This window comes from Apteryx rowi, unplaced genomic scaffold (genome assembly GCF_003343035.1).
Source record: "Apteryx rowi isolate R43461 unplaced genomic scaffold, aptRow1 scaffold_34, whole genome shotgun sequence".
In the NCBI taxonomy this organism is placed as follows: Eukaryota; Metazoa; Chordata; class Aves; order Apterygiformes; family Apterygidae; genus Apteryx; species Apteryx rowi.
The window spans coordinates 3,971,754-3,985,632 of record NW_020449863.1 but is presented as its reverse complement, the minus strand read 5'-3'; the positions used below and the strand labels follow the sequence as shown (position 1 = coordinate 3,985,632).

Genomic DNA, 13,879 nt, shown 5'->3' with positions numbered 1-13,879 from the left:
AATAGGTACCATTAAGACAAATATTGGGTTACCTGTATCGGTCCTGCCTGGTTTTGTGGATGTCGACGTCTAGTCTGTTTAATAAGCTGGCAACAGATCTCATTCTGAAGTTCAGGATGTGTGAGGCAGATCTGCAAAGCACTTTGGGCCAAAGATACATGGTAATCAATGGCAGGAGAGTCAACTGCGGCATTTATAAATAACTGGCAGGTCTAGATATAAAATAATAAGTAAGTGAGTTTACATACGAAGCTGCAACAAATCTTTTAGAGGTTTTGCATAATAGAAATATGCTATAATTGAAGTCGCAATTAATCAGTATATCAACAGACTAAGAAAACCCTGCTGTCTCTGCTAAAAGAGGTGAAAAACGGCCAGAATGGATGAAAAGCTACACAGAAAGACTTAAGATGAAAATAGCTTTTAATAATGCATTGGTTTTTAAGCTTGGGGAAAGCTAAATTGAGGCAGATATCTAAATGGAGTGAGCTGTAGTAAGAGCTGGAACTGTTGTGGTGTTAGGAAAGTTTAAGGGCATACTAAGCATAACTTGCCCCTGTCACAGGGGTTTAAAACCCAAGGTAGACAGCTCACAGTGGCAGCCAGTATAAAACACTTCTGTGCAAATAGTGAGCACAACATGGCAGAATATGCACAAATAAGAAAACCATGACTCATAAGTATTTGTTTTGCTTCTTGGCTTTCATTGCTATTTTTACTGTGAATAAACATAACCTTTCCTATTGCCAGTACTGTCTTAAGAAAGTTGAGTGGTGGTAGAGCTGTACTAGAAGAAAGTTTATATATCACTTATTCCATTTAGTCTATACAATAATTCTCTTGGTTATGATATCTAAATTAGCTTATTAAAACAGGTGCTTAAAGATGAATTTTCGAAGTATATAAACAAAATACAAGAGATGGATGGAAAGTTAATCTGTTTCTAGTCTATCTGAAAACAACGTGGATGCACAGGACCAATTTTATCAGCAGTGAAATAACTGAAACATTATTTTCTCTGTCTCTAAATCAATTCTCTACATGACTTTTAAACTGATTTATACAAGGTTTTAATAAAGGTTGCACAAACCATCTTTTTCTTATTTATTTTAGGCAAATGTCTGTGATTTGAATTAGGTCTGAAATACACTTCAGAATGTGATTTCCAGATAGACATTGGTTTATTATTATGAGGGAAGTATCAATTTAAATTTTCATGCTGCAGGACTGCAGAAAATAAAATGGAAGTGCTTTAAAGTGCTTCAAATGTTTCGGACAAACAAGCTGGAAAGTTTGTCTACAAGTGACCGTGACTGAACATATAGTGCTTGTCTTTAATTCCTTTCTAGATCCTGACCATTACATCAAAATTCTCAAGACAGTTCATGCTGCAGGGAATCTGTGCAGTCTCTGTGGAGACAGTTCATTTATCCAAGCACTATGCCTTCCAACTTGTAATGTATTGCACAGAGTGTAATGTACAAGAAAATGCGCATTCTGTAATGCAATGTACAGAAAAACAAGAAACAATATATTTTTTTCTCTGAAATAGACTTAATTACATTTGGTTAATGTTCAGGAGTGGTTTTACTTGGGTGAGCATAGGAGAGGAGAAGTAAGGTTAATGGAACTGCAGCACCCTCCTTCTCATAGTTATCAACCATCTGGCCTTTCACCAGGAAAGATAAAAGGTCTTATCTGCACACAAAGATGCTCAAGAAATTAGCTGATGCACAGCAGTTATGAATTACTATATCTCTTAATCATAAAGCCCCTTCACTACAGCTGTGAGATATACCTATGTGCATTTTTAAAGGTGTACGAAAATCTTTAAAAGTGAATTTATAAAACTGTTGTGAAATACTTCCAAGAATCTTACTCTGTAATATTTTCTCTATTTATATTACTAGAACACAAAATTATTATTTTTCATTTTGTTTCAGTCTTTCAAGACTGAATTGCTACTCATATGAAGAATGTTTTCTTTTTATAAAGAAGGACAGTAGAATCTCTGCCTTCTATCTCAATTTGAATCAATCTATGACTGCTTATATTAGAAAAATTGGCTTTGTCTAGTTTTTCTTCAGATTTTTAAAATATCTTCTGCACTATAGCTGATTAGAAAAGTCTACAACAAAACTGTAACCTACCTTTGTTCTTACTGAAATTTGACTGACTTTGGTGAGATAGTGTGGGGACATTCTGCTACTGTCTGTCCACTAGTTAGTTTAGTCTCTCCACTAAGGATAAGGGAGTAAACTTCTCTTTTCAGATCTGTTGAACATCTCTAGTAAGCCAAAAATATGCACAAAATTAAAAAGGCATTTACTATGGTTTTACCTTAAATAATTTAATTGCTTCAGTTTGCAAGGCCTCTGATGGTAATGTTGTAAGAGGGGAAGCAATTCCTTCTTTGCTGTGGCAAAGTGTAGGATGTCTCCAAATCTGAGAAGCTGAATGGATAAAATACATGTTTCTTGCAATTAATAATTCAGTCTAGTAAATTTAAAYTTTGGCTCATCATTCAAAGAGAAACAAAACGTTAGACAAGCTTTAGCAACAAGCTTCATAGCTCAAGGATCATTTGGCTCACTGTTAAAGCATTGATAATTCTGGAGCGAATTGAAGAAATAAGTATACCTTTAACATCAGAACACTACTTTTCTCATTTGACATTTCAGGGCCAATTTTGGTAATCAGAAACAACTGAAATGTAAATTTTATTATTATTAATTTTTAAAGGCTCTAGTATCTTTAAAGACTGCAAGCATCTGACTTACCATCTAAAAGGCGTTACCTTCAACATGGCAGCAACTTAACACCTAATTAAATAGTGACTCAGGAAGAAGATATGGCCCCAGATAGCTGAATGTCTTCTAAAACCTCATTAGATAGATTCAGAAGGAAAGCAAATATCCATCTAACCATTTCTTTTAGCAAGTACCTATTCTTTTCACAGTTGCAATTTTTCTTGAAACATTTGGTCCAATATCTTTCTGCAGACTTAATTACTTAATATTCTTCCAGATTCCACACTTAAAACTTTTGAACTCTTACATGTATTAGAAGAGTCCAAACTGTTAAATCAATCAGCTTCTGAGAATATGGATTCTTCCCTAAGATGTCATTCCCATCCACAGACTGAACTATTTCCTAATTTTATGACATTGCTGCTTGAAATGGTACAGAGGTCACTTTAACAGAAATACTTAGTTATTTGAGTCTGTAAGAAAAATAACAATACATTTCGACTTCAGTTTGCTTGGTTCATCATGATTCATAACCCAAGAATAAAATACTCTTATTTTGTATTTAATGAAAGTCTTCCAGATTCTTTGGGATCCAATGTGGTATTTTTGTCAATGATGGCATTAACTGAATCTCTTGCCTACCCAGGTGCTTCTTTTCACAACACTTGCAACAAAGAAACTATCTTTAGATCACTAATACAACTAACTAAAATCAATCAYTATGTTCAAAAATTATTGTGGGAGCGGGAGACAGTCACACACAGGCAATATAATCAAATGAACCATGCTGTCTTAAGAAACAAGAGCAAAAATTCTTATGCTTCTGTGGGTACTGGGTTTTTTGTTTTGTTTGGTAAAGCGAGCTCTCTCACTCAAAATTGTTGCATCTCTTCACACTTTACGTGTGCCTAAGTCCGTCTGGACTGAGTATAGCAATATTGAGAAGATATATTGCCGYGGTAGAGTCATCTCCCTCTCCCTACACTATGACTTCTTTGAGCCTTGCTATACGATGGGGTCAATAAGGATTCTCAGTGAGGTAAAGCTCCTGGGTATTAAATCAGTTTCTTTCTGCTGAAACTCACAACTACACCCTATGTGGCAGTGGAACCTGGCTTCTAAGTTTAAGTACCTCTATCTCAAAGACTGAGAATGCGTCTAAAAGATTGCTGGCTACTTTTTGTTACAAACTGTGAGATTATTCAAAATAATAAAAGTTCTCAAGACCTGTTCCTCTAATGTCTAGGAGGTTTTGCATGAGAATAAGGAATAATTATCTGAGTAAGAGTGTGCAAGACAAGTCCTCAAGGTGCCGGCACAGAACGTCAGTGAGTCTGTCAGTGACTTGTGCTTAAAGAGTCAGAATTTGAGAACCAGTTTCTTGCAGACAAGGGAACAGCATTTACTGTGTTTAAAATCCAGAGCAAAGTGGGAGCAAAATCTATCTGGTGAATATTAGCACTGCTCCCCTTTTGAAGTTACCAGTCTATCCACAGCAGCATGGGATGTGACAGATGGCAGTTTTGGGGGGAGGATTAGTATAACATTAGGATGAGCTGTCCCCAGAGGTGAATTAAAAGAGGCTTGAGTCTTCCTTTTAGCACAGGCATATTGAAGTATATTTCCAACTGAACAGACTTTGGTGTTCAGAACTGTACTAACACTTGCTGTAACTCAAGAGGTTATACAAGAAATGTGAATTCTAAAACTTTCCTAAACAAAACCATATAGTACACATAGTTAAGGAAAACTTGGTAATATGGGGTCTATATTCTTCCTTTACGACACACTTTTTCTGCGTAGTATAAGGGATCAGAATTTGGAAATGCAGTTATATACCTAGTGGTATATAGTGGCATTTAAAAAAAAACACTATATCAAAGGGAGTCGGGCATCTATTAACTTTTCCAAATTATTTTGGTGTGTTCTACAAATACTGTTCTGAATTCTGACCTCAAGTAGAAATTCCATTCTCACTGATTTCAAAGTCTTACAGAAACAAGGCATAGATAGTTGTATTTATTCATGAATAGGCATAACTTTGTTAATGGTTTTGTTAATGATATTTTAGAATAGAGATTCAAAGTCCTGTCACTCCTGTTGAAAGTGTTTCACAAAGCAGGTTAGTGTCAGTAGTCCTGCTTTACAGAGTGGATAGCTCTGCTGGTGTAGAAAGAAAGTCATCAGAAAAGTAAACCTACCAAAAAGGTTAATGGCTTTACATTGACCAAAAAAAATCTAATTCCACATATATGTGTTTATTAAAAGATCTGGAAGGTATGCCTAATACTATAATTTGTAGTGTTTTTATTACAAAAAAATGTTTTACAAACTTAGGATAAATATTATCTGAACTTCATAAGTATTAAAAGATTAGTATGTTGAAACAGAAAGAAAGAAACTTACTGGTATCACCTTCCGTATTTAATAATTTGCAAACAAGTTGTTCAAACTCAGATCCAACATTTACACTGGTACTTCCAGCTGCAACTGTCAGATGATAAAGCCATGTGTCCTAAAATAGAAAAACACAAAGCAGCCCACTCATTTGTTCCACCAGATTCTCAAGAGCATTAAAAATAGTGAATGTCACTTTTTGTAGGAATTAAGTCAGAAGTTGAATGTTGGAAGGAGCTCCTTCATTGAGATTTTGCTCTCAACTCAAAACATTGCCATATGCTCCTGCTGAAGCCCAGAGGAGTTGCCCTTTGTTTTACTTTCGCACTTGTACTGATGCTCACCCTATGTTACAAATATGAAATGAGGAAGACTGAACAAGGCTCTCTTCTTTCTTTTCCCCTCAGAAATCATTGCTAAGTGATGCAGGGCGTTCTCACTTTCCTCTTTAGAAAGCTAATATAAACGTCTTTTTATCACTGCCAGATCCTGATAACCTTGGGCTTAAGGTCAGGAATCACAATGAGGTCTACGAGATTACTTAAGAACAATCAAGCAATAATAATAAAAATGTTTTTTAACCATCTATCTCACTTCACTGATGGAAGTCTTCCCTACAGTTAGTCTGTGAATTTAGTTATCARGGAAAATGGAAAACATTATCCCAAAACTTCTCAGGAAGGTCTGCTAAAGGTCTGTCTGCAAATCAGTGAAATGTGAGCTAAATTATCAATTTACAGCATACGTTCTGCACCATCTCCTTATGTAGGCAAGCCTGGATATTTCTGGATATTTTAAAAAGGATTACCTGTGTTAGCACCGGTTCTCAGACAAATTTGGATCAATGTTCATGAAGCAGGACCTTCTCTTTGCTTATTATTTCAAACTACAAGGTAGATGGCATACCAAAAAAAGTAACTTGACTCCAGTTGCCCTTTCCCCCTCCCCTCCTCTTTAGGAAATGTTCATATCACAGTACCATATTCACAGACATGTGATTTAAACTCGATAAAAAAGTCCATTTATTACCTTCTCATGTTTGGATCCTATAAGAAGATAAGTGGGTCCTTGATCTTTGGGATGGATAACAACAGTATAATGTGTTGATAATAAAATGTGGCCACTAGCCTCATAATCTTCATCGGAATCACATGATCTATCAACTTCTTCAACCTTAGCCTCCCAAAGCTTGATTTGACCAAGAGGAAACTAAAAATAAATATCAGAAGTGGTCAGAGAGCAAATACTTGCTTTAGGGCACACTAATTTTATATCTCTAATTCTACAAACAGAAATAAAAATGAAACTGCCATTAATACCCATTTATATTTATTTACAACCTGCCAAGGAATGCCAGATAAACCAGCTGTCATAAACAGCAGAAGCAGAATGATATGTGCCAAAGTCTGAGAGTGAGCAAGACTATAATTCTACTTGCAGGTCTGCTTCTCTATCCAGTTAATGCAATAAATCTGTGTTACAGGGAGATAGGTAATTCTTCAGAATTTCCAATCCAGTTCCAACTAAAATTTCCCAGTGTCAAGCCTGGGACCTTAATCATAATCACTGCTTTGAGAGGACAGCACTGTACTGCTACAGTATGTAGATTTGTCCATGCTATGCTGTAAGTTCAAAAGGTAAATTTTTGGTGTGGTGGACCTTCTCAGTTGGTTTCATTCTCCAGCTTGACAGACCACAGTACTTGAGCCTGATGTTGTATATATAGTTATGATCATTTATCAGGAAATATTCTATACAAAAAGCTGTTCAAAGGGAAATTTTCATGGAAGTAATTATTAAGTACCCAATATGAACAGGAAAACACAAAGAACCCCAAAACAGCATGCCATCTTCACAATTGGGTGACAGGACTAACAGAGGATAACAGTCCTTGCTGGCTATTTTACAGAAAGGTCTCTCCCTTCCTACAGCATCACTGCTCTTTCTCTAGCCATTCAGGCATCGGGATGTTCAAGAGAGTCTTATTTAATGGTGCAGTGAAGAAGGCTTGACTGTTGTTCCTGTATTGCTTGTGATGTCCAGTAATGCTTAGTGATCTGGGAGAACGAGAGAGGATATGTTTCCCTTTGGCAAAATGGTGGTTGGTCACTACTGCAACTAGATTCTTTCCTGTGACATGTTCAAGTGTAAACCTGAAAGAAATGGTCTTAAAATATCGGCAACAGTGAAACGCACATGAGGTTGACTCTTAGCTTCTCAGTAATACTATTTAAAAATTGAAAATGTGTGTGGAGAGTAGGTGGCAAGTTTGACTCAATCAAGAGTGGGTTTCCTGAATAGTGATTTGATAAGGTGAGTACTTAAGATAGTTATTTTGAAGAAAGCATTGCATAGTGGTGGCTTTTTACTCCACGGATTAAAGATGCATGTGGTGTTTTGTATTTTCTATAGTGCTTCTGAAACATTCAACTTTTTGAAAGGATAGATTCTGAGAATCAAGAGATGCCATTTCAGATACAAGTAGTCAAGACTGACTTATTCACTAAGTGGAACAGTTTAACTAAAACACAGGAGGCTGATTTTTGAATATGAATTCCATTTTAAAAGGAGTCCACTTAAACAGATTCCATTACTGTATAACCACTGCAGATTGTGTAATCTATTTCTGCACACTCACATTCACTTACAACAAATATGTTTTTAATTAGTAAATTCTTGAATATTAAAAATGAACTAGCTTTGGAAAACTTTGCTTATGTAGTATTTTAAAAAACAGTTTCATTCCTATTCTATTACAAGCTTGTAAATTAGTTTCAATTTTGCTTTCAAAAAAAGCAGTAAAACTTGTTCCAAATGTGAAGGAAATATTCATGAAAAGCCAGCAAATTTCTTAGATGTTTCTGAAGGGCTTGCTAACAAACAAAATCTTCAAAGATAAAAAAGTGTAAATTCAGATACTTTAAAAATAGAGATTTCTTTATAGGCAAGAAATGCAAGTTAATTTTTAGTGTCCCTGTAAAATGAGTTAGAGCCCAATACTCTGAAATAACATTTGTCTGATTCCCTGGCCCTGTATTACACTTTCAAAGACTAATTAAAATAAAATACTCTGAAGGATGGTTATTGCTAACAAATTTATCTAGCTCTAAATACAAGCTTTAGTTGAATGTTTAAAAAGTGACTTAAAAAAAAAGGACAGGATAACAAAGGGAATAACTAGCTTGATTCAGAGACTATGAATTACTGGGTCCAATAAGACTATTTGGAGAGATTAGCGGTAACAAGGGATATTTTCTCTATTTTTTTAAACTGTTTTAATGGCTCAGTGGAGTTTTGCCATTTTGTCAAACATCAACTGTCTGTTTGGCGGAGCTAGGTAATAAGTGTATGAAACAAACATTCATAATCTCAGGGGTATTGACATGAAGAATTCTTGTATACTTCCCCAAGATCGCTTTCCTGACCAATCTCCGTGGTCAAGACGCTTGTTGATGACACAATACAATGCCTTGGGAGCAAGACACAAGAGGTAAAAAGCGTGTCTAGGAAGTATCCTTTTACCATCCTCAGTAGGTAAATATTCTGGAAATATTAGGACTGACAATATTCAGAAGTGTGAGTAGAGATCCCGCAGTCAGGTGGGTTCTTTAGGTCAGGCCCAAAGTGGAGGAGCCAAGTCTTGCTCTTCTTAGCTCCTGGTATCCTATAGGATATTGGATGTTGTGAGGGCATCTTAATGCCGAAAGGATCCCATTTCTTTCTTTTCTTGCTTCAAACAATCTTTTCCTAAGTTTCAGAAATCATTTGCTCTTCCCATTCTCTTGCCTCCCTCCATCTCCATTTCTGTCCACCTTTTCAGCTGTAGGCAGTGAGCTCTGTTTCCGTAATTCTGGCRGGTAATTGGAAAGGATCCCCCCGCAACTACCACCACAGTGTAATAAACTCTCTGTGGTCTGCTAGGCTTTTTTGCCCTTATTGCAGCATTGTGGAGGCACAGTGACAAACAGTGAAGAACAGGATTTGGGAGTCAATCAAGGCATAAAAAGAACATTTAATTTATTGAGATTTGCAGTCACTGCCAGCTGCAAACATACATTAAAAAGGTCATCTTCCAGAAATGAATGAGGGYCAGCTCTTTTCTGATGAGTCTCTCACCTGTCAGAAAGGGAGTCCTGAACTGTCAGCTAATCGGTGTGCCCCTTTGGCTAAGGATGAGAAGATGCAGAAAATGTATTCAGTCCTGCAGGAGAAGTAGACCAATGGGTGTGCCCTGGATTACTGTCTATTAGATAGGAACCTTGCAAATTGACAGTCTGTGAAGTCTGAATGTTTGGTAATCAAGATAAAATGGGCATACATCACCCAGGCCAATCTGTATCTTACTACGACTGTAACTTGCTGTTAAAGTCTTCCCCAGTATGTAGCTTTCATTCACTGAGGAAACAAACAAGGGACCTACCTTGTCTTCTTGATTACGGAAATAATACAGAATTTTTCCAACTAGGGTGCACCAAACCCTTTTGGAGTATCCATGTTTCACCTGAAATTACAGAACACTTAGAAGCAAGCAGAGCCACAGAAATACAGATTACATTTCACGGTCTCTGAACTTTGGTGATGTTTGGAATAAATACCTTGGTTCAAATTCCTCTCCACATGAATAGACAAATGCTTGAAACTGCTTAACTCAATTACAGACRTAAGAATTAAAGCAGTAGATGCTTGGTCCAAAGCCCAGTGTGAATTTTTCATTTGGCTTTGGATCAGGCATAAAGTAATGAAAGCTGAGGAAGTAATAGAGTTGAAAACAAAAAAATCCTTTTATACAATATTCTTCTATTTTGAAATAATCTCTCCCAGTGAACAATGCTGAAAAAGAGTGCTCTACTGAAATAAAGTAGATCAATTACCTACAGAAACTTATGCATGTGTCAAAGTATCATGAAGTGCAAATGGAGAACTCAGCACAGGAACTAGTGAATCAAAAACAAAAAGCAATAACCAAATCAAATCTCAAACAACCAAAAAAAAAGTTTYGCCAAAAGCTGATGGGCTGATAGTCCTTCTGGACTGTTCACTTTGTAAAGTAGCAGGAAAGCTGTTTTGCTTGTATTAAATTTATTATAGAGTCTTTTTCATCTAGATATTATTCCTAATAAATCTGGAATAAAGCATATCTGGGGAAGATAAGTATTCCTACCTTTGTAAGTAATCCTTTCATGGTTGGCTTGATTTCAGGCCGTATGAAAAGGGGACTAGCAGTCTGTATTTTAAGAACATTCTGTAGTACTTGGATCCATTCTTCTAAGATGTTTGGAGAATCTGCAGTCAGGTAGTATGTTCGTTTTTCTGTGGTCAACTACACAGTAATAGAAAAGTCTTGAACTTTAAGAACATTATACATTCCACCCCCACAGCTTAAACTATGTAGTTTCCCAAGTTTGGGGGGTTTATTTTTCCCCTAGCACTTTCCATTAATGAAATATTTAATGACTGAGCAGAGCAGGCAGACCAATGCTTCCTAAGACCTTACCTGAAAGATTCTAGGATGAAACTCATTTATCTCCTTTCAGATAACTTCAGTCAATCCTAATGGCTGCTTCCCAAGACCACTCTCTTTATTTATATCTTTATTTAAATCTGACTTTTGTATCAATACAGGCAGGACCATCTAAGTTTAGGCCTTTCTATCCCTAGTTTCTAAAACTGAAATGATCCTGTTTCCAATGAAGGGCATTGATTAATTCCAAGTCCATACTTCCCTATTGGACCAAAGGGTCAATTTTGGGGATGAAAGAGGAAAAAAAAAAATTTAAAAACAGAATGAGAAAAGCAGGTACCTGAATTGTTTGTTTTCCATCACCCCTTTCAATGTGGCTAGATGCATTTAGCTCAATTTGACCTTGAGGTTTTCGAATTACATCACTCTGTATGGAAAGAATGGAAAAAGAAATACTTCTAAGCTACCACCAAAYAGCAATAAATAATTATAGAACTCATTTAAGCATTAATCTTGCTCAGTGCTTCCTATTTAGACATGAGTACCTTGTATGCCTCTTGAGGAACTGAGTCCTGAATTACTGTTTAATAGCTCATACACCAGGAATGCGTTTATTTTCCTTCTAACAGTCTTAGACTCTCAGTAAAAACAGGCTAATACTAAAGAGCAAATAAGTTACATGTACTTACTGGAGATTTGTAGTATAGTAATTCTCCTCCTTTAAGCACAAACCACCGTCGTTTCCAGGTCTTTACTTTGCCACCCATTTTTAATAGATATCCAGATTTTTCCAAAGGTTCCTGATTATTTAGATGTTAGATAAAAAGTAACAAAGTATGCATATATACCTACAACCCCCAGAGAAGTGTAGAAATACACACACACATATTTTAATGATTTAAAAGCACATGCTAAATAATAATTACAGTATTTTATGAGACTTTAATTTCAAGGACATAGTTTTTACAACCATCAGTTAAGATAAATGCCATGAAGGAGGGACAACTAATTAATATCCCTACTTATAATTAAAGCACATGAAAGAGAATAAATTATTTGCCCAGTAATACACAGAAGATTGAAGAACATAATATAATGACTCCAGATTTTACTTTCTAATTACTTCTATTAAAAAAAGAAAAAAATTGATGTAAATATATATATATATTTCCAAACTTTGGGGCTTAACCTACAGAACAGATACAGAGCAGTGTGATTCAGAGTTCTGCACAGACATACTTTTATTGTGAACTCCAGTAAAACAGAGTTCAAAGTTTTGCTCTGTGAGGAAAACTTAAAATAAATTATTTTCATCACCAGTCAGTTGTCTTCTGAAGTTGCCTGCCTATTTCCATTCACTATATAAAAATCTCAGAATTATCCTCCACTTTGTCTCAAATATTATAGTCTTCATACAGCTAACTTACTGTTGATATATTTTGGTATTTATAATCATAATACAGTCTGTGAGTCAGCAAGACTGAATACAGAGATTTGGTAGCATTCTTTGTATATACATACACACACGACACAAAAAAGCACACTTATTCTTTAAGGAACTACAATACTCACATTTTTTCCATTATCACTAGATGAGGAAGAGGTTTTAGGAAGTTTCTGCTCTGGCTCTGAATAGTCTGTATCTATTGAATATGCATCTGGAGGAATAGCATAGTCACTTTCTGAAGTCATAGAAGACAGAGATACACCTGAGTTAAAAGAAAAAAGAGGTTTCTCTATATTTTTTATTTATCATATCATAAACAAGTGAGATCAGAATAGCCCTGCAGAAAGAATATCTGAGCAGGATCTGCAGGCAAACACAAATATCAGCATAAATTCAACAGGAACCAAACATTTTTTTAAATATCAGCCCATCAAATTATTAGCATAATGCTAATAATTGAAGCCCATTCTCTTCACAGTTAAACTGAGTTTAAGCCACTTGGGAATGAAACAATAAATAAATGTCTTTTATACATTATCACCCTCTGTTATATTATTATACTTTTTTAAGGATGGAGTTAGTGTCATATATCATATTAATTCTCTAGAAAACAAATGCAGGACCTTTAACCAAACTAAGTGACTTTCCCCTCCCTCTTTCTATCATTGTCTCTCTTGTATCTGGATCTCTTATGCAATTGCCTGCTTAGTAAAAAGCTAATCTTAAGAGCTACTATATATTTAAGTTGTAGGTGAGTCGTAGGTGCGTGGTCTTACACTGCCATTACTATGGATTTTTATATAGACATTTTCTAAAAAATCTAAACTTCAGATTTGACAATTGTTTTTAATTTATTAGCTTTAGTCCTAGAAAAAATGCACCCTATTTTCAGTTCTAGTGAATCAACAATAAAAATTCAAACTCCTCCCTTATTCATCATAGAAATAGTTATTTTTGAACATGTGAGCATGCCCTTCGGTAAAGACTTACTTTCTGACTACTGTTCTATTCTGAAAGGTGACTCTCTAAGATTGAAACGAAGATTCCTTGTTTACTTTGTTTCTCTAATGCAATAAAAAAAAAGATCACTTTCTTCATTTCTCTGGTAAGTCACCTGGCCTTTGAGAATGAGTTCTCCTCTCCTCATGTAACATCTTTAATAATAAAGATACAGCAAGTTAACTATGCTCCTAATCAAATTTGTGATTGCCTAGATTTTTAAACAATGTGATCTCAACAAAGGTATGTACCTATGTGCTTTGCAGTTACGAAAAGTCCTCCATGCATGAAACAGTGCAAGGATGATTTTCTGAGAAGAAAACATGAAGAAGAAGAAAAGTTCTGTTTTACATACACGGATGTAAACTGGGGGTGATTCTAGCTATTAAATTAGCTAATTTACCTTTCCTGTTGTGTAAGCATGTAACGTGAGATGCATATGCAGCCACAGCACTGTTTTTTGCTCAGTGACATGGAGCTGCTGTGAAGCGGGAACCATGGGTCCTTTTTACACTAGTGTAGCAAAACTTAACTAAATCACTGGAAACAGGACAAATACAGACAAGCCCTTAGCTCTTTTCCGTCAGTGTTACACTAGAAGACAACGGTTGTAGCAGAAACCCAGTGAAGGAGGAGACCCAGGCAGGGCAGGCTACATAGCCTTGCCCTAAGGAAGCTGGTGAAGAGAGCTCCGAGGGAAAACGAATGTGGTTCATCCTGCACGACACTGCCAGGAGGCAGAGGAAACGAAACAGTGCCTCAGCACCACTTGGGGCTGGCACTGAAAAACTGCTGGTGGACCAGTGGTTATATCTCCCTGCTCAA

General features: G+C 36.0%; 1 protein-coding gene across 1 annotated transcript in view; it reads right to left on the bottom strand.

Moving 5' to 3' along the window:
- PLEKHH2 (pleckstrin homology, MyTH4 and FERM domain containing H2) overlaps positions 1 to 13,879 on the bottom strand; it is a 50,824-nt gene that overhangs the window by 12,736 nt on the left and 24,209 nt on the right. The window contains exons 11-19 of the mRNA XM_026072353.1: positions 12,181 to 12,317; positions 11,298 to 11,408; positions 10,949 to 11,035; positions 10,309 to 10,467; positions 9,568 to 9,648; positions 6,177 to 6,356; positions 5,157 to 5,265; positions 2,341 to 2,453; positions 33 to 212 (exon numbers count right to left, since the gene is read on the bottom strand). Of these exons, the coding sequence (XP_025928138.1) occupies positions 33 to 212; positions 2,341 to 2,453; positions 5,157 to 5,265; positions 6,177 to 6,356; positions 9,568 to 9,648; positions 10,309 to 10,467; positions 10,949 to 11,035; positions 11,298 to 11,408; positions 12,181 to 12,317 (1,157 nt within the window). The remainder of the gene's footprint in view (positions 1 to 32; positions 213 to 2,340; positions 2,454 to 5,156; positions 5,266 to 6,176; positions 6,357 to 9,567; positions 9,649 to 10,308; positions 10,468 to 10,948; positions 11,036 to 11,297; positions 11,409 to 12,180; positions 12,318 to 13,879) is intronic.